The sequence below is a fragment of the Scleropages formosus genome, chromosome 2, assembly GCF_900964775.1.
Source record: "Scleropages formosus chromosome 2, fSclFor1.1, whole genome shotgun sequence".
Lineage (NCBI taxonomy): Eukaryota > Metazoa > Chordata > Actinopteri > Osteoglossiformes > Osteoglossidae > Scleropages > Scleropages formosus.
This window is the reverse complement of record NC_041807.1, coordinates 9,358,289-9,377,770: the sequence shown is the minus strand read 5'-3', so window position 1 is coordinate 9,377,770 and position 19,482 is coordinate 9,358,289. Positions and strand designations below refer to the sequence as shown.

General features: G+C 44.2%; 1 protein-coding gene across 7 annotated transcripts in view; it reads left to right on the top strand.

Annotated features, from left to right (window-relative positions):
- Positions 1–19,482, top strand: part of LOC108940348 (transcription factor SOX-6-like) — a 163,451-nt gene that overhangs the window by 79,839 nt on the left and 64,130 nt on the right. For all 7 annotated transcript variants that reach the window (XM_018762459.2, XM_018762503.2, XM_018762486.2 and 4 more), the window contains one exon: positions 6,991–7,080. In XM_018762459.2, the coding sequence (XP_018617975.1) occupies positions 6,991–7,080 (90 nt within the window). The remainder of the gene's footprint in view (positions 1–6,990; positions 7,081–19,482) is intronic.

Here is a 19,482-nt window from a genome sequence, read left to right as displayed (position 1 = left end):
TAAGGTGAGGACACTTGTAAAAGTTTTAACATCACTGTGTTGCCTCGTGAGAAATAACACATTAATTGTTAAACACTGTATTTTGCAAGTCCTTAATAAACCCTGATCTGAACACACACATTGAAAAAGGGATACAATGATCCAATTTGCAATGGCAAAATAAGTATACCTAACACACACGCTCATCTGGCACAGATAGTTGGTGGTTGGTGATGCTCTACTATCAACACCAATGGCTGGAATTAAAGTGTTTATGTGCTGGTGCCACTTCTCCTCTCCTGGGACATAATTTCTTTAGCAGGGAGCATCAACCACATGTAGACATCTTTGGGTTCAAATCCATATAGTTCTTACACTATTATCCCCCGATCTTAATGCTTCAAGACATATGGGTAACCAGAGTGGGTTTAAAAACACTGTTCGGAGCATTTGCTGCATATCTTCTTTTCGGTACGAGGTAATGCATGTGTTTTTAATCTTTTTATAGTCAATTTCCCAATGCCAGTGATGACGGTTATTTGAATGAAAAGTAGATAAAAGGGGGTGGTAGATAGAATACAAATTATGGAATTTGAGTTTCTCACACCCCATTTCAAACTGAAACTGATAAGATTTGATTTTGCTTATTAGTGTATTTTTTTGTGCATCTCGTTTTCCACTGAGTGGCTTAAACTTTACTGTGGCTTTGGAGGCTGCTTCAATAGTGGCTCGCGTTGAATGACACCCCCTTCCCACACACTCACAAAAGCACACACACACAAGTGAACCCGTTGAGGCTTATTTTTTTTTTTAAAAAAAAAGCTATCAATTAGACAGTTTGAATAAAATCTTCCTTGGGGCATATTGCATCTAAAAGCATTTATGGTCTGGCTGCCATTTTGGTTTATTAATCATGGCTTATTACTGTCTGTGGCGTATCGTGGTAATGGAAAACAGGAATTATCACCTGAGTGTCGAGCCAGCCTGGAACAGGGCGGGGGATCACCTTGGCTTCTTGACAAAGGTTCAGACTGGCAGGGATGGGCTGAGCTGTCAGGGCTTGCCTGCCTTCCCTCACCACATTGTTGTGGTTTCTGTTCAACATTGGGTTTTGGCACTGGGCTAAGCCACGTGACGAAAGCCGTCTTTGTAGCAAATACAGTTCTAGAAACTGTTTGGTCTTTAAGATTTATGATGACAATTGAGGAATCCGTATCCCTTTTGGCGGGTGGGCATTTAATCTTGCCAGGGTATCTTGCTTTTAAATGTTTTTTGTTTAATCTTGTTCTTTGTATTTACCTGCAGTGAGCGATAGGATCCGTATGATGACAAGATGTTTGCTGCTGATTGCTGGAGAGATAGTCGGTATACACCGAACGAATATGTGGCTTTTTCATGTATAGAGAGAAAAACCGGTAGCTGGCTGAGAGAATTTGGATGCAGCTAAAGTGTGTTTTATTTCCACTGGCTTTTCAGTGGCTCCCAGCCATGCAGGATGCTTCGGTGGTACAACATGCTGGACGTGGTGTCACACAGGGCTGACGGTGGAACTCACACAGGTCACAGTGGAATTGTAACAGGTCATAGAGGAAGTTTGCTGGGTCTTGGTGGAACTTTGATAGGTCACATCTAACTGTAGTGGGGCATGCTGAACTTTAATGGGTCACTATTGTACTATAATGGATCACAGTGGAACTGTAAAGGGTTGCACTGTAACTTCGACACATTGTGTTAAACTTTCATGAGTCATAGTGGATCCAAGTAGGTCACGGTGTAACTCTTTTCGCTCATGGGGGAATTCTTGACTACTTATGGTAGAAGTATAACTCTAATGGATCATGGGGGAACTTCTGTGGATTGTGGTGGAACTCCGACGGGCCGATGTGGAACTGGAACACTGAAGTCTTGTAAGTCATGTGGAACCATTGTGGCTCGTGTTGGATTCCTGGTGAGCTGTAGCAAATCTCCAGCTCCCTCTCAGCAAGGTTTGCTCCAGATTCCTGGAGAAGTGTGAGAGGAGGCTGTGTGCGTTGTTTTCATTCCCCTCTGGATCCTCTGCAGTCACTCATTGATTTCTCAGCAGGATGTGCGCATGATGGGCTTATTTCATTAATTGGTTATAACTGGTTTCTCTGATGAGCTAACACTTCCTAACACCACCTTTCGTGCGAGTTGTATTTTTTTTTTTTTTTTTTTTTCCAGAAGCTGCTGCCTTGCTCAAGCATGTCAGCTCAAACTTAAGTACAAATAAGATGAAATGTTTATAGAGTAAAAACTTTCCAAATTAAAAATATAAAATGTCTCTTGGTGGAAAACTTTTTAAAATTAATACATTTTTTACAGCAATGGGAAAACTTTTAAAACTAGAATATATGTAAATTTTAATTTATGGCTGGTGTTAATTGCTCAAAATGCGTACAAAGATGTTAAAAAAGCTGCTGAGTTGTTTACCAATCTTTTGACAACTGCAGAGCCTTTGAAGTGTTTTCCTGCAGCATGTGTGTGAACAGCAGAAAAGAAAAAGTACACTTCTCGACTACTTCCGCGGACATAAACTTTAGGCGTTATTTAACGTGCCCGAGTGCAGAGAGGCTGGATGAGAAGAGGGAGGCAAACTCATTATTTCACACATTCCAGCCGCTGCCTGTGCCTTTGTGCCGCTTGGCACTGGGCTGGGCGGTCTGTGGAGGAGTTCTGCCAGGGTTTTGGAGGGGAGTGATCCCTTGCAGGGCCTGGGATCTGTGGAGGGAGGTGTTTTACTGTGTTTGACACCATGTTAGTTCGAGAAGCATGATGACCTGCTGTGGGAACAGAGGTGATGGAAATCTGTGTTTTTCAATCCTCATGCCCCAGTATTTCACCAACTTCCTCTATGGCTGTGTTGTAGTGTATATGGTCTCCTTTCTTTGTGCACATTGTGCACATCGAGGCAGTCATTTATATTTACGTGGTGGAAGCCCTGGTCTTGAGCTCTGGATGAGGAGCTGCATGTTCCAACTCTTTGTGATTTAACTAAGCTGAAGTTCAAGGTGCAATTCCACAAACAAATAGTACATTGAGCAGCCAATGACATACAGACTGACCTGAACAAGAGATGTCCTTTTGGACTCATTTAGATGAAGGAAGGAAGCAGACTCAAACAACACTGGCTATTCTTGAAAGGCCGAGGTGATTCTTGACGGTGCTATCACGCTTGTTTGATGTGCTGCACATTTTGTTCTGGACTGTGATTGTGTGGGGAGGTTCCGCATCCCACTATCACAGGGCTGACTGTGGATACAAAAGGTGATGCAGAGGAACATGGGTTCATCTACCACATCAAAACAGCGTTTAAATCTTCGCTGGGGAGAGGAAAGGAGAGGCGTAATGGTGGACAGCACACCATGTAAGGTAAAGAGTGCCTCCCCCGCCCCCCAGAGCCAGACTGACTACGGTGTCCCCAGCTCCTTCCTCTGCCTTGTCAGCTTTGTTTATCATACCAGGAGTGTAAATCTCCCTCCTCAATTCCAGCTGGAATGAAGTACAGATGTAGCGCAGACTTACAGATTGTATTTTCTCTCCTAAGTGGCCACAGTAAATCTTGTCGCTAATTCTGTTTTATGTTTGTGCCTGTACCACAGTGTGTCGAGATTTCCTTTTCAAGAAAACCATGTCTCAGCTTACCAAATACAATGTGAAAAGCAGCATAGTGGCCTTATGAACTCATGCCCATGTTAGATGGACATAACTGATGCCCAACTGTTTTCTGTTAAATGGAGAACGTCAGGCATCCCTGCGTAAGTATAGATTATATCAATTGTACATTGTCATGCAAAGAGTCAGTCATCCCTTGGTAAGGTGTACAGGTTCAACTATTCACTTTTCACTGATTAAAAATCGGGTAATGTGTATATGACCTCACATATCAGTTGTCAGCCGATGAGTACTAGCCATCCCCGTCTAATCTGTGCATTTCAATTCAACCATTCATTCTTAGAAGCATTTACATTTATTTGCTTAGCAGATGTTTTTCTCCAAAACCTCCAATGAACTCTATGTAGTGTTATCAGCCTACGCACCTTATTCACCAAGGTGACTTACACTGCTAGATACACTACTTACAATGGGTCACTCATCCATACATCAGGAACAAGATATAAATAGAAGGAATCTTTTTGCAAAAATCTCAGAATGAAAGCATAATTAGAATGAATATTGTTTTCTTTCAGTTTAACATTTCACAAATATTTTCATCTTGAAAACACATACTGTGTCTATAAACCATTAATGCTTCTGGTTATTTATGAAACTGACATGTAAGCTTTCTGTAATTTAAAGGAGCATACTGTAATCAGAATTTCAAAGATCCAGAGAATCTCTCAGTGGGTACTGTAAGTATATAATATGTATATATAAAGTCCATAAAATATAAATACATACATTATACTTAGCCTTTTAAATCATGCATAGTTATGACTTTTCACCTTTTTATAGCAACATGACCACAATAAGCTGTTGTTTGGAGAGCTGTTTAACCGTTTATAATCTAGAGTGCAGCTGGGTAGCCTTGTGCCCTTTTAGCTGAATAACTAGCTCATTGTTTTGCACAGTGATGTCATATGCATAAGACAAGGGGTCCATCGGGTACACTTATTACAGGCTGTGTTAAAAATACATATAAGAAAATGTATTTTAAAAAAAATACACAGTCTACTAAGGAAGGGAAAATGGTGCTTGTTAGTCACTAAATCTTGTTTCCTAAAACTTTCCCTCAAGTAAAGTTATCCTCATGAATGAACACAAAAGATAAACTCCCTCTCGTGGATGGAGGTCTGTGACGCCTTCAGCTTGTGTGACGTAGTCCCTGAAACTTCATAAAAGACCTTAATGCTTTGAAGTTTTGTTACTGAGCAGTTCGATATTTCTGTGTATTAAATGTCACTGAGCACATGGTTGTGTATATCTGTAATCGTGGGTGTTCCAATATATGTAATTAAAGAGATGTTCCAATTATATAATTAAGACAAATGCCAAATCTCAGCAACAAAAACAACAAATAAGAATATGTAATCTCATATGTCCTTATTTTCAAAGGGTTGTGTAGATTGTCTAATCATCACCTTGTAGTCAAACAACCTGAATTTGAATCCATGCTCCTAGTCGTACCCTTGCTGAAGATACTTCTACAATAAATACCACTCAGCAGTGTGAATGGTCAAATCATTGTAAAGTTGCTTATCTAACAGTGTATGTTACCTTGGGCAAGTGCAGCTGATAAAATTCTTACGTTTTGTCTAAACTGACTAACTGGAAACTTTCATGTGTTTTCATTAAGAAACTAGTACTAAAAGGCCTTTTTTTTGTTAGCTAGGAAACAAAAGCTGCTGCGAGGAGTTTGAGGAGACCCTGAAGATTTTGCTTCTGCTGCAATAACCCTTATCGCAGTTGACCTGGACCGCAGTGTTTTCTCTTGAAGAGAAATCAGTGGCCCGGACCTTGCACTTGCCTCAGTGACGTGTCCTAGTTCAAGGCCAGCTCTTCCATCCATTCCATCATTAGGACTTGACTGTGTGGGACTCGAGTTCTGCCAGACATCCCATAGGCTTGTGACGACTGCTTCTACAAGGGCAGCTGGAGGCAGAGGTCACACTTGGTTTAGCCGGGTCTACGCTCAGGGTTTGATGGGAACAGGCTGCCCTTGGTGCAGGAGTAAGAGGTGGGGGGTAGGCAGTAGGACGATAGATGAGAGGGCAGCGTGTTCTTCATTGGAGACCCCATTGATGCTGTGGTGGATTCCACATTCTCTCACATTGCTGATTGGTTGCTTGTGGAGCTAATGCTAACAGACCAGATGGATGCTGATCGAGCCCTTACTCTGCCCAGACCATCCCCTTCTCCTTCCTCTTCTAGCTTCCTCACTTATCTCTGTCAGCCAGTTCTGGATTGACCTCTCTGCCACAGCTGGAGCTCTCTCGCCATCCCTTAGAGACAGTTACTAATGTGAATATCTGGGAGCAGCTAAATGGCAGCCATTATTCCTGTGTTTTATTATTATTTATCTGGCTTTCAATGACCTCTTTGAGAAACACATGACACTTCATGGGTAGGAAAATAAATCAGAACTATTTACCACCTTGGTGGGGACAGAGGAAAGGGTAAATAAATCCCGTGGTTGTTTTAGGTTTCTGACGGCCTGAACACCCACCCCTCCCACCCGCTGGCCCAGCTTCTGTGGATTTTGAGAGAGTTTTACATTTCTTGCAATTACTATAAACAGTGAAAGAGTGCAGTGTTTGTTTTATAGGAAGCAGAGTCTGTTTTCTGGAATTTATGAAAATTTGTGAAAAGCAACTCATCAAAGGCAGTTTTTTTTTTATTGACTTTGTTGTTTTTTTTGGGGGGGGCAGTATTGTAATTTCTACCTTAGCTTTTGGTCTTTTTGTGCCTGCTAAAGGCTGCCCAGTGCAAAACTTGTGTTCTGCTGTCATCAGGAATCTTTGTTTTCCCGCTAACTACACCTCATGCTGGAAGGACAGTTAACACCGGAATGTTTTGAACATTTTTTCCCTTTTTATTTCAAACTCTTACAGAGGGACTGTTTGATTCCTTTCATTACTGGACATTGAACAGTCTTTCTTGCAGCCCTCTCCCTTTCTTTGGCTGTGAAGTTACAGTATTCATGTCTTATACAATTCATGTCCTAGGTTTTTTTTATCGTTGTCTGTCAGATGTGCTGGAACAGAACTGTGACAGTAATATGTTATTCCCCCTGACAGCTTTGTACTGTAAAACACCTTCAGTGTTTTCTGAGATTTGTACTATATACAGTCCTTGATTTTATCAAGAGAGAGAAGCTGCATCTAAATTTTCAAATGTCACTTCAGCTGAAGCATCAGTTGTGTTGTGAATGGGAAGAATCTGATATTAACAAGGGTTATCTGATAATAATATTTACACCTTTGAACAAAGATTGATGTGCATGTAATTGCATGAAAAAAAAAATTTATTCATTTTCTCTTGGTTGTGTACCAGAATCCTCTTGCATGGAGAAACTTCTATCTAAAGACTGGAAGGAGAAGATGGAGCGTCTGAACACCAGCGAGCTCCTGGGAGAAATAAAAGGTAAGACTGTGCACCACAGTAATACTGGCAATTTCACATTCCAAAATGTTCTTGGCAAAATGTACCGCATTTTGGTCGAATATGCTGTTTTCTTCTTGGAATCCAGTGCATCTTCCATGGAATCCGACATGTTTATGGTACGATCTGAAATAGCTTCTGTAGAATCTGGCATATTATCATTAGGATCTAGGATATCCTTGGCAGAATCTGGTGCATCTTTGGTAAAATCCTATACTTCCTCAATAGAATCGGGCTCATCATCTGGTACAGCCCAGCTTAGGGTTGGACTGCAACACAGGGTTATTGAGATTGACTACCACCAGAAAGAAGCGCACCAATTCTTTCAGAATGCAAAAGAGTCTATTTATTGACCACTGGCAACTTATAAGTAATCTCTGCAGGCGTGAGACATGCCAACACAACAAACAAAAGTGAGTCCTACCCTTTGTGACACTATCTACCCTAACAAAATGAAACAAACAAAAATATACCTGTCTTGCTCGACTCTTAAGTAAAGAAAAACAGGAGAAAAACTGGTACAGAAGAAAATGCACTCACCCCATTCCAGCAGCTTCTGGTTTTACTTATTTACAGTGAACTATTTACATATATATATATATATATACAATGAAATATTTACAAATACACACACATTTTCAGAACTGCTTGTCCCATACGGGGTCGCAGGGAACCGGAGCCAACCCGGTAACACAGGGCGTAAGGCCGGAGGGGGAGGGGACACACCCAGGACGGGACGCCAGTCTGCCGCAAGGCACCCCAAGCGGGACTCGAACCCCAGACCCACCCGAGAGCAGGACCGTGGTCCAACCCACTGCGCCACTGCACCCCCTTATTTACAAATATTTCACACAAAATACATAGCTGGTGCCTTTACCACTATTTATAAGGCCGTTACACTTCATATGCACATACATACAGGTTCTCATGCCCAAATAGACAGCTCAGGTGCAGCACCTCAATAGCAACAGCAAGACCACAAATCTTTCTGGTGTAACCAGCTTCTCTGTCATCCATCCCGTGGCCATGTGATTTTTCCATCTTCTTCCATTTCTGACGGCCAATAACAGTTGGATATCAGTCAGTCTTTCCGGCTTCACCTGTGAATAGAAAGGGAAACACATGCCCACAAACAAAATATTACAGGCCTTTTGATCGAGGCCCTACCATCATCTGCTAAAGTTTGCATATCCACAATACAATCCAGTACATCTAAGAAAGAATCCGACATACCTTTGCTAGAATCTAATGCTTCTTCTGTATAATCTGAGTATCCAGTACATCCTCTGAAGAATCTGGCACATTTTCAGCTGGATGTGTTATGTTCTCACTAGAGTCAAGATACTCCTTGGAAGGGTCCAGCACATCTTTGGTAGAATCTGATGCTTCCTTAGTACAATCAGGCTCATCCTCTACAGAGTTTGGCTCATCCACAGTAGGATGCACCACATCTTAGAGAGAATACAGCACATTTTTTGGTAGAATCCAGTGTTTCTTCTGTAGTGTCTGGCTAGTATCTAGTACATCCTCTGAAGTTTATGGTGTATCCTCAGTAGGATCTGCCATATCCTTGATTGAATATGGCTAAATTTTGGAAGGATTCGGTTAATCTCTAGTAGAACTTGAAACATTGTTGGTACAATTCAACTTGTTCTCATTAGTGGGCCCCCACTGCCAGCAGGAACGGTTTAGAACCAGGTCGTGCAAAAACATCTGGCTGCTCTTCCATCACCCGTGTCTGTTCTGCATGCTTATCTCTTGTGTCAAAATACCACTTTCCAGACCTCTCTCTTCTGTCATACTGGCTTCAAACACTGTCCTTGAAAGTGACTAAAGGCCCAGTTCTTATTTACTTATTTATATGTCTTTTAACTATTAATATCCATTTTCAGACTGCTGTGAGGCCTTTGCTGTTTTGATCATTCCTGCTAAAGCTTGCACCCTGACCACAGTGTGAATCAGGTGCCTGACAGGAGTTTGGCAGGAGGTAGACCCCTTATAAACAGTGATGAGAATGGTTTGAACTCATCTCAGCCCTATGGAGGTTGTGCAAGGGAAGTTTCCAAAAACTCTGCAGCAGATTTTGCTTGAAGTCTCTGTTTATTTTCAAAGGAGTTAAACCTTTTTTTTTCTGGCAGGAGTGGTCCTTAGCACCGACTGTTACTGGAAAGGAAGTGTACCAGTTTGCCTGATAACCTGGACTCTTCCTGGCACCAGATCCTCCCTCCCTCTCCCTTGTCTCTCCCTGCTCTCCACTGCTCACTGTCAAAGGCAGATCACAACAAACGCAATTACCTGCAAACAAGTACAATCACATTTATTACCAGTTTAGGACTTTCTGGCTCACAAAGTGTTCTTTTTCACCCTTGTAGTCAAGCCTTGAGGCAAACAAACAAATACAGGAATCCAAGGCTGAAACCTGAACGTTATTTTATCATTTCCCTCGGAGACCTATTTTTGTGCTCTTTAAGGAGGCCTGATCATCATCTTGCCGCTAGATTGCCAAGATTACTTATGTTCTATTTCATTTTTTTAAAAAGATGTAGTTCCACTTTAATGCCTATTCCTATACAGAACAATAAATATTCTTTTTTTCTAAGGTTTTAATTATTTGATTAGATTTACTGTGTGTATTAAAAAAAGCAGTCATACATTTTAATATGTGTATTCATTTGCAATAACCTTAATGAACCCAATTATAAATTATGCCTTGGTAAAGTAGATTCATCATACCTGCCCCTGTCTGTGCCACTGTAGATCAAAGTGCCGGGGCTGAATTGCTTTAAATGATTTAGTGCTTTAAAAGCAGGTCTCTTTTAATTACAAAGGGTTTCATAATTTCACCAATCAGAGCTGCAAGAGAATGGTGTGGAGGCAGACATAGGTAAGAACAATGAAAGGAATCACACGCGGCTCAAAGGGAGCAGATCCAGAGTTGAAGTTACAAATATAAATACTTTTCATATCACAGTGGCAGCCTTAGGTTTTTAATTAGCATGCCATTTCATATAACTGCAGGCATTTCAAAGGGCCCCTTTGTGCTCCCCTTACCAATGTCTCCCTACGTTTGAAGTCGGTCCGATGTAAATACTGGCAATTAAAAAGGAAGCTCGGGGTTGGAGACTCACAAGGTCTTCTTAATTAAAACACAAACAAAGGCACCAAGCAGCATTACGACCGGGATCTAAAATGTTATTATAAATCATGTTAATTGTTGGGTTAAAATCAATAAAAAGGCCAAGCAAGCCTCGTGGGTTTAAATTGGTGGAAGACAGTCCCAGATGGAGGGCGACGCTGCGGTAGGAGCAGACCCGCCTACGAGCTGGCCTTGCCACGTGTTCCCGATTCCAGGTGCACTCAATCCAGAGCGCATCTACTGAGACTTCTGGGTAGCGCTTTTCTTCTGTGCCATTGTTGCATCACCACAAAAGCCTGCTTTTGACATTCGGAAGTAAATGGTGAGATATGAAATAATTATAACTTTTGAAATTATTAACTGGTAAGTCATCCTCCTTCCTGTCACCATCCTTGTCACTACCACCTCAGGTGACGCAGATGTGCTTTGATATACAACATTGTGTGGAGCTCTGTGTCTTATGTTGAACTCGGGTGCTTGTGAGCGATCCAAGGAGGAGTCTCTGCATTGTTGCCCTGAGGGATGGGGCCCCTTTTGAGCAGAGAACAATGCAAGGCACGGAGTGTGACTGCGTTCTTTGCCTGCGATGAGAGTACATTCCCCCCAAAGCCTGAAGCCCGCATGTCACGACATGCTGGAATGACAAACACACTTTCCATGGGCAACAATGCATACAAAAAATGGCAGAGATGAGAAAAACATGGGCTTGTTACCCCATACAGTGTTTATAGTACATTACATTATTGTGCAATATGTACTTCTAAGTCATATTGTGCTTAATATCCTGAGAGAATTTTTTCCCTGAAAGTTTTAGGAAGGAGGATCTTAAGAAAGAGACAAGGTTTGAGCTGAGGTGTTTTCATAATTTGCGTAACCTTGTGTTAAGAAACTTGGGTGTGATGGCCCCCAAGCAGGAACAGTGCAAAAGTTTTCAAACCCTGACCTTGAAAGGGTTAAAGGCTAAATTCCGGATGGCTGCCCGTGTGGGGTAACTTGGGGGGGGGTTCCTCTTCGCCAGCGCCGTACGGCAGGTAACAGTTTGTTTTCACGTACGTATGAGCTCATCTGTTAGTTAGGAGAACAAGAGAGGTGGGACCCAAGATCCAAACCGCTTGAAAAATCACAAAGGGCTGGACAGCCGAGGTCTGGAGACACTCTGACAGAAGCAGGAGCCCTGAGGGGGGAATTTGTAACCAGCCTGAACTGAGGCTGTATGAAGAGTACTTAGACTCTAAATGTTACCCTTCAGGGCATGATACATTTCAGGGATACCTGTAATAAAATCCTCAAAATGGCTCAGCTTTCACTGTCATGTTAGCGTTCAGCGCTAAATGCGTTTGGCCCTTTGACAGGGCCTCCCGCCTCTCTGCTCCACATTCTGTACATTCTCTGAGCATTCGAAGTGATTCCTATCGAACTGGTGGTCGCTGTGGACCGACGTCTGTCACGGATACCTGGAATGATATCAACACTCCTGCTCTTGAGCTTTACAAGGTGCGGCAGCCAAAGGATATATACTTTGCAGTAAACGTAAAATCTGTCAAAATGTAAATGCAGGGAGGCCAGGGAGACATAGAGATGTTTGCAGGGGAAAAGCTCCCAAATTCTGACGGTCGGCTGCATTGAACACCTCCATTCACAGTCTGTTCCAGTCTTTGGCTTTTTTTCCCCCCTTCCATGAATAGGCCATTTTAATTCAAGTGTCCTCCTGGGTAAAAAAAAATGGTGAGCATTTCCTTTGGGGAAAATAATTTTAATATGTGAGGTGGGTGGACAGATGCTCTGCATCGAGTCCTGCTCAACATTGTAACTTTGCTTAAAAACGGCTTGCACAAACTCACACACAGGATCGCCAAGCCCCCTCGTGGTCGGCCAATCAATTATTGACCGCGGCAGTGGCGGGGTACGCTCTGTGGGCCCTGTGGCATGCTGATAACTCCAAGCCGCTTAGTGTCGGGGCGGCTGCGGAACTGCAAGGCCTTAGCTGAGGCTGGTCCTATGGCGATCATACCTGGGCCCTGCTTCAGCCCCCAGGACGGGGGGGATGGGAGCTGTGAGACACAGAGCCTCGATTGTTCCCTGCAGCTGGGTTTGGTCGAAAACACGGTTATTGGATTTAATGTTCTCCTTTATTCTTAACTGTGCAAATAAAAAGGCGGCAAGAAGAGGTCCAAGCCACAGCATCCTGCAGACGCGCACAAAACCAACAATACGTTTGTTCAAACCAAAATATATTTTTATCTTGACTTATAGCAAGATACCTCCGTGGGTAATTATCTCTTAGCATTTTTGGTGAAAACCATGACCTTACGGCTCATATGCTGAAATGTTCCTTTGACCCGCACAGCCCTTCATACTTAGATTTCTTGGGCATTTTGCCAAGGTTGCACAGGGCCCCTCACTTTATAGGAGCTCATTGCATTTCTACAACAAACTGGCAGGGACAGTCGACCCTCTGAACATACCTGAAGTTCGATTTCCAGTAATTTCACTGCTTGCTATGCGAGGGGTCTAGATAGGTAGTGCCTGTTGTGTTCTTATGTCTCTATGGACACATTGATCTTGTAGATCTGCGAAAACCCATCCAATTTTAGATTAACAGTTTTACATAGAAATCTGCAAAGGGACCAGGAACCTTCAGATGACTAGCTGAAATGTAAGCGATGTTTAACTGTAATTTTTTATAACCTTCAGTTCCGCAATTCTAAAGTCTTCTCAGATTGAAGATTTTGCATTACTGCCTGCAGCAAAGAGGAGCTCACTGCATTGGAAGTCCAGCTGCCTACCCAGGATTACCCCCAATTCAGAGTTACATTTATCAATTTATGGTAATATATTCAGTTTTATGATGTATCATATATCACACAGCAATACATTATGCCTCATTATGTAATGGACTGTTTACTTTTATTAACCTTACAGTTTATATGAGACATCTTAATTTACAAAAATAATTTTTTAATCACATAGATGTTTGAAGAACTCAAATTTAGAGTAGACTAGACCCTGGAAACCGTCATCCACTTCCCACACTCATGAGATGGCCCTGAATTAAATATCACGAGGGGCTGGATTGCGTACCGCTGCACTGGTGTCCGCCAAACGGCTGAGTCCAGTTAGAACATGTCACGCTGGATTTCCGACCACAGCTGGGGCAGAACTCCTGGAGCGCACGAGCCCCTCCCCTCCCATCCTCCAGAATAGCAGACAAGTAGGCCGGGTGAGATTTGGAAGGGACGTGCTATGGAATTGCGCTCCAGGGGCTCACTTCTGGAACACGTGTCGTTCTTGCTAAATCCCGCTGGTGTGTCTGAATCCATGCCCCAAACCTACAGTTGTTGACTCGCGAGGGAAGATTGTAAAGTGAGTGCCTCCTTGCTGGCCGCAGCATTAGCGATAGCATAGATCAGACGTTGCCGGGACAACCCCAGTCCCCCTCCCCACAGACCGTACGGAACAGACCGGTCATGCTGATAGCGGGAGCCTTGAGTGAGGCTTGCAAAAGCTAGGACTTCAGTCAGGGACGTGGGGTGACCTTTATGAGGAACAAAAAATGAAAGGGTCAAGGAACCGATGCGTTGATGCCTTAAACCCGAATCGCTTGCCCCCCCCCGCCCCCCCTCAAGGTTAACTTATGTTTTCGTTTGCACTTGCGAGGAATTTTTTTCCCACTTTCCACAGCCACTGAAAATTCACACAATGACTCCCATTCCTGGTACATTCCTTTCTTTCAGCCTTATTAGAGATTAATTAAAATGTTTTGTCTAATAACCAACTTGGAGCCAAAAGCTGCTGTGTTTGTGCGATCTATTCTGATCAGACCTGCTCCTCGGAGCTCCATTTTTGAGGGTGATTTATTTGATGTCAAAGATGCAGCGTGAAGTACTTCACACATTATCTGAAGTATGCCTCAGTGTCTAAATGGATTTTCTTCGCTAGAGATATTATTATTAGCCTGCGCTGATATGAAACGGTACTCACATGCATTGCTCTGAAGTGCACCGTTATTGAGCACCCAGCTTGGTGGCTACATGTCGACCCAAGGGTCAACCAACCAATTTAGGGTAAACATTTAAACACACCTATATGAGATGCAAGCGGGACAGAGCTCTGACACCAATAGGGCTGACAATATTTGTCCTTCTAAATGCCTCTGAACGGAAATGCGTGCCGCTTAGCTGGATGTGCTAGCGTGCGCTCTCATTAACATATGCAAATAGAGCTAATCACACATAATTGCTTCCAAATGTAGCGCTGTGCTTATTGGTGACACGAGGAAAAAGTTTCATGTTCAGTTTCTGTCTTTTGTATTGGTTTCTCTGTTGGATGGCAATTTATACAGAGCCAGCATGTTTTTACATTTTGCTGTAACCCTTAAATCGTTAATGGTTTGAGTGCCATAAGCTAATGTGCTAGCAAGACCTTGTCCGTGCTTGATGAAAGTGTTTTAGTGGCAGGATAACCATAGCTTGTACCATGTCACATGATGCCCTGGGCGAGGGAGGGGGGGAGGGAGGCCAGGTGAAACAGCTGTTGCTCACATTGTCAAGCACTGGCCAGAGGGGGGAGGGCAGGAAATACACTCATTACCGATGAAGACAAATGAGGCCTTTTTTTTGCATTTTTGAACAGACGATAGCAGGGGGCGCGGTGGCACAGCGGATTTAGCCGGGCGGGTCTTGGGTTTGAGCCCTGCCTGGGGTGCCTTGCGACGGACTGGCGTCCCGTCTGAGGTGTGCCCCGTGCTGCCGGGTTAGACTCCAGCTCACCGCGACCCTGCTCGGGACTAGCGGTTTCAGACAACGTGTGTGTTTGTAGGTGTGAACAGGCAATAGGTGTGTGTTTAAGTCCTCAAAGTGATTTGAGGGGTGCAGTTAACATGGGGCAGTTAGTGTAATTTACCCCAAATCTGTTCTTGCTCTCCCTTTCTGCATCTGCTGGAATCCATCAAAAGCTGTTTTATGTTAAAGTGTGAGAGACAAGATAACAATTCTTTATTTATGTAAATACATTGTTATTCAAAACTGCTTTTAAGGCAATAAAAATATAACATACTTCATTTGAGGAACTCAGGCAGCAACCCTTCTGGCTGATAAACTGACAAATTTATAACTTGATTCAATGAATAATGCTCTCTTGTTACTCCATAAACACTGGTACTGCTTGTTGGCTTCTAAATCAACAAGTGCAAGTCTTTTTAGTTAAACGGTCCAAAATATTATCTGGAAGTAGTGCAGTATGTTTGGTGTTAGTGTGTGGACAACAGGTCGTGTAATATTTAGAACTGTGGCCTTGCTATTGAACGAACCCAGATTCAAATCACTGTTGCTGCTGTAAGACCCTTGGTAGAGGTACTTACCCTGAATTTCACCAGCAAAAATTACCCAGCTTTATTAATAGGTGTTTTTAAAAGGTCATTTTTGTTTTGCTTTAGTGTACCAGCCTAACAAAACCTAAATTGCCTCGGAAAAAGTCTTACATGATAATAGTCAATTATAACTGTAGAAAGCGAGCAGTTTGACCAGGACAATTATGAGATTTGGATAACAAGCGTGTGGATCATGTTCCCTGAAGGTGTTTCCTTGAGCCCCACTTGATGATGATGATGCTGTATTTTGATGGGTCTCCAGGTAACAAATGATCCTGTTCCAGCGTTATGAGGGAAACAGGAGGTCCTCTTAATAGAGTCTGAACTGGACCTTGTTGGCTGACAGGGGCAGAGAATAGAGGAGGCCTCCATCCTGTACGCCTGTGTGTAAGACACCAGGAGAGGAAGGAATCCGTTTGGATGTGAGCACCCGGCCGGCTGGGTCATGTCGGGAGTGTGTGCACCTTCCCTGTGTGGACAAAAGGTATCCTGGGCATCTTGGGCATCCACAGTGCCAAAAGCTCTTGTCCATGCAACCATCCACGTCCGGATGCTGCGACAGACACAATCGCCGCATTTACAGGGGTCTTAATTGACTTAGGATGGAGCGGCAGCACAACAGCGCATCCACAATGGCCGACTGAGGTGGAGACAATGGCATTCCTGTGTCCCCAGCGTCAAGAAAGTCATTCACAGCTCGGCCATAATGGCTCAGCTGTCCCAACCAAAGCCAGGGGAGAGAATAGGCTGCTTTGTGACCCCCCCAACCATCATCACCCTGCACCTCAGCCCTCCCTTTCCTTTTCTTGACTTGAGTCTTTTATCTGCGTTATTCACTCCGGACTCTTCAAAGTCGCAGTCTGCCTCTTCCCAAATGCCGGACTTGGAGCTCAAATTAGAGGCTGCTTGATTAGGAACGATCGGGGGAGGCGGTGGGCTCACAGGGGTGGGACAGAACAAATCGCACCCCTACAAAGTGCCCTTTATCCAGGCACCCTAGGCTCCGCTACCCATCCGGCTGCCCTCACTGAAACCCTGGTTGTTTTCTGTTATTATTTATTTAGTGCCTTATTTGGTTGCCTCTTTGTGTCCCACTCTGTGACATTTAAAGGGGGCCAAAATCAAAACAGCTAAATGCTACGTGTCGGTCCACCGTCTCAGATGTGGCTACTTCACAGGGTGCCCAACGGGAACCTGGTTGCCGCAGATCAAACGGGCTCCCATCAGGCTCCCATCAGGTGGGCGGAGCTACATTTGCCTACCTGTCCACCTGTCTGCTTCCAGGAAGATGGGCAGTCCATTGTGAGGGTTTTATTGCACATTCCAGTCTTTTAAAGCTTTTCCACTATGCTGGGATGCTCATCAGGAATGTTCTGTCCAAATGTTAAAGCTGAGGTGCTAGATAGTGGAGAGGTTGAACAACAAACGACTCTATATTCACACACACACACACACACACACACACACACACACACACACACACACACACGTATGTACATACACGTAAGCTGAATGAATAATTCTGTCCTAAAACATTCTCTGTAAATTACATTTCACACAGCTGAATCAGAATCCTTTTTAGCAAATAAAAAGCCTCTCCAGTCTGACGGTGAAGTACTTGCAGTTTTGCATTCACAGAAGCTGATGCTGGCGACAGCCCATCTGACTGGGAGGGGGTCATGGTGGAGAAACAGGGGAGAAGAAGAGAGAGAGAGAGAGAGAGAGAGGGGGCCAGTGGAGAGGCTCCCCCTTTGGCTGAGGACCGGTCCCTGTGGCCCACAATGCAACCCCTGACATCAAAACAATGAGCCCTGTGTTAGTATTCTGTCAGTGTGTGCAGTGCACAGTGCGGCCCCCTGGCCAAGTGGCCCCCCGGGCCAGCCCCTGCGGGCTCCCTCGGTGGGCCCTGATCATAGTGCAGCCCCTGTCAGACAAGCGCAGGAGCAACGGATGGGCCACATACTGACCAGCACGCAGCTAGAGCCGCATGGCCCGCTTGCCGGCCCGCCCCTTTCATCCGCACCTTTGAGCTGCTGAGTGCCTGCATGAGTGTGTGTGTGTGTGTGTGTGGCAAACACATTGTTTGCAACAAGACCTATCATGTTTTTAATTTTACAGAACTTCCAGAGTAACTTTGTTGTTTCAACATTTAAATATATATCAGTTTAGATTTTATCCACTCAGGGCCAGAATAGTGTCATGTAGAGCAGCATGCTGGCTGAACACTGCACTAAATGAGAGTTTTGTTAGCATATATCAAACTTTTACATTAATGTACATACAAACTTGATCCGTTTTTAAATGATGTTTACCATAAAAATTTAAATTTTCGAGATGATAGATTTAATGAACAATTATTGATCCTGAAGGGCAGCACATGAGGCTTATGCGGTATACAATACATGCAACAATGTGGTGACAGAAAATAGAGGAATAACAGTGGAATAAATGAATATCATTTTAGGATAAGTGTAAAAGAGTGCAAATGCATAAAAGTAGTACTGCTTGGTCAGTGCCACGCCGGCAGAGATGGGATTATAGAGTCTGTTTATCGTTGGCAGGAATGACCTCAGGTGGCTCTTGAGAACAGCTCGACTGGACCAGGGCGTTGTTGGAGGTGCTCCTCTGTTTGTCCTGAGTGCGGGTCATTGTCCATGATGCTTGGAAAGCTGAGAGCTGGCAAGAAGGGATTTTACCCAGGGAAGGGTGCTCCACATGTGTGCCTGTGAACATACAGAGATGTGGGTGTCCTTTCTGTCCTGTTTGGATGCCGATTCCTTCAAGGGTTGCTCCTTCCCAGGTGTCGTGTGGCGGAATTAAGTCTACCAGCGCAGCCTCACAAAGGCCACTCTTTACGGGTGGAGCCAAAGGTTAATAAATCGGTGGCGAACATATCAATTTTACATATAAGCCATTCACAACAAGTGCAGTGTGGAGAATAAGAAGTCGATTGAGGCCTCGGAAACCGCAGGCTGACCCAATGAAAGGCGGCTTTTACGTGCCTTTTTTCCAGCAGGATAAATGGAGAATTGCGGCTCTCTTCCACCATAGCAGCGACGGTGCTGCCAGTAAATTGCACTGAATGGGACTGGAGGTTGACGGCTCCTATTAAGACAAACGGCCTCCCTCATCGGAGAGATAAAATAAATCAGGTGTTTAGTCAAATTAAAATAGCTGAGCTGGAGTGGCCCCTAGAGGTCCTCAGCAGGGACATAAGACAGATGTGGCCAGCGGGTACAGAGAGACACCCCGAGTAGAATTCAGTACCGTGTGTGTGCGTGTGTGTGTGTGTGCGTGTGTGTGCGCGCAGCTGGCAGAGGACCAGAGGATACACCGCCATCTCAAACCCCACACTCTATGCAGGCACACATGTGGTGTTCAGGAGAGCGATGGTGGGCACTGGGGAGGCTACTGACCAACATCTTGTTGAGAGAGTCACCTGGCACCCATACGGGGTTTGGGGAAGTGGAACTGATTCCTCGGGCTCTCAGTTTCTCCTGATCTCTCTCCCTTACTCACCCACTTTCAGTAATCACTTGCCCTTTTTGGAGTTGTGGGGATCCAGAGCCTATCCTGGAATCGCTGTGCATTAGACTACATTCTGGATGTGACGCCAGTCCATTGTAGCACCTCCTGCTCCGAGCCGGTCAATAAAGACCTGTATCGGTAACCCCGCCCCATCCCTGTGCCTCTAGAAGACGATTTTGAGCTCAGATGTGAGCCATGCCATCGCAGTGCCTGGCGTGGCCTGTCGCTAACACACCCCCTTGTTTACAGGAAGAATTCATGATCCATCTTGGCTGGAGGGCTGGGAAAAGCCTATAAACCCCGAGCTTTTAATGAATTCCTCCAACAGGAGCTGTATGTCTGATGCAGCAGC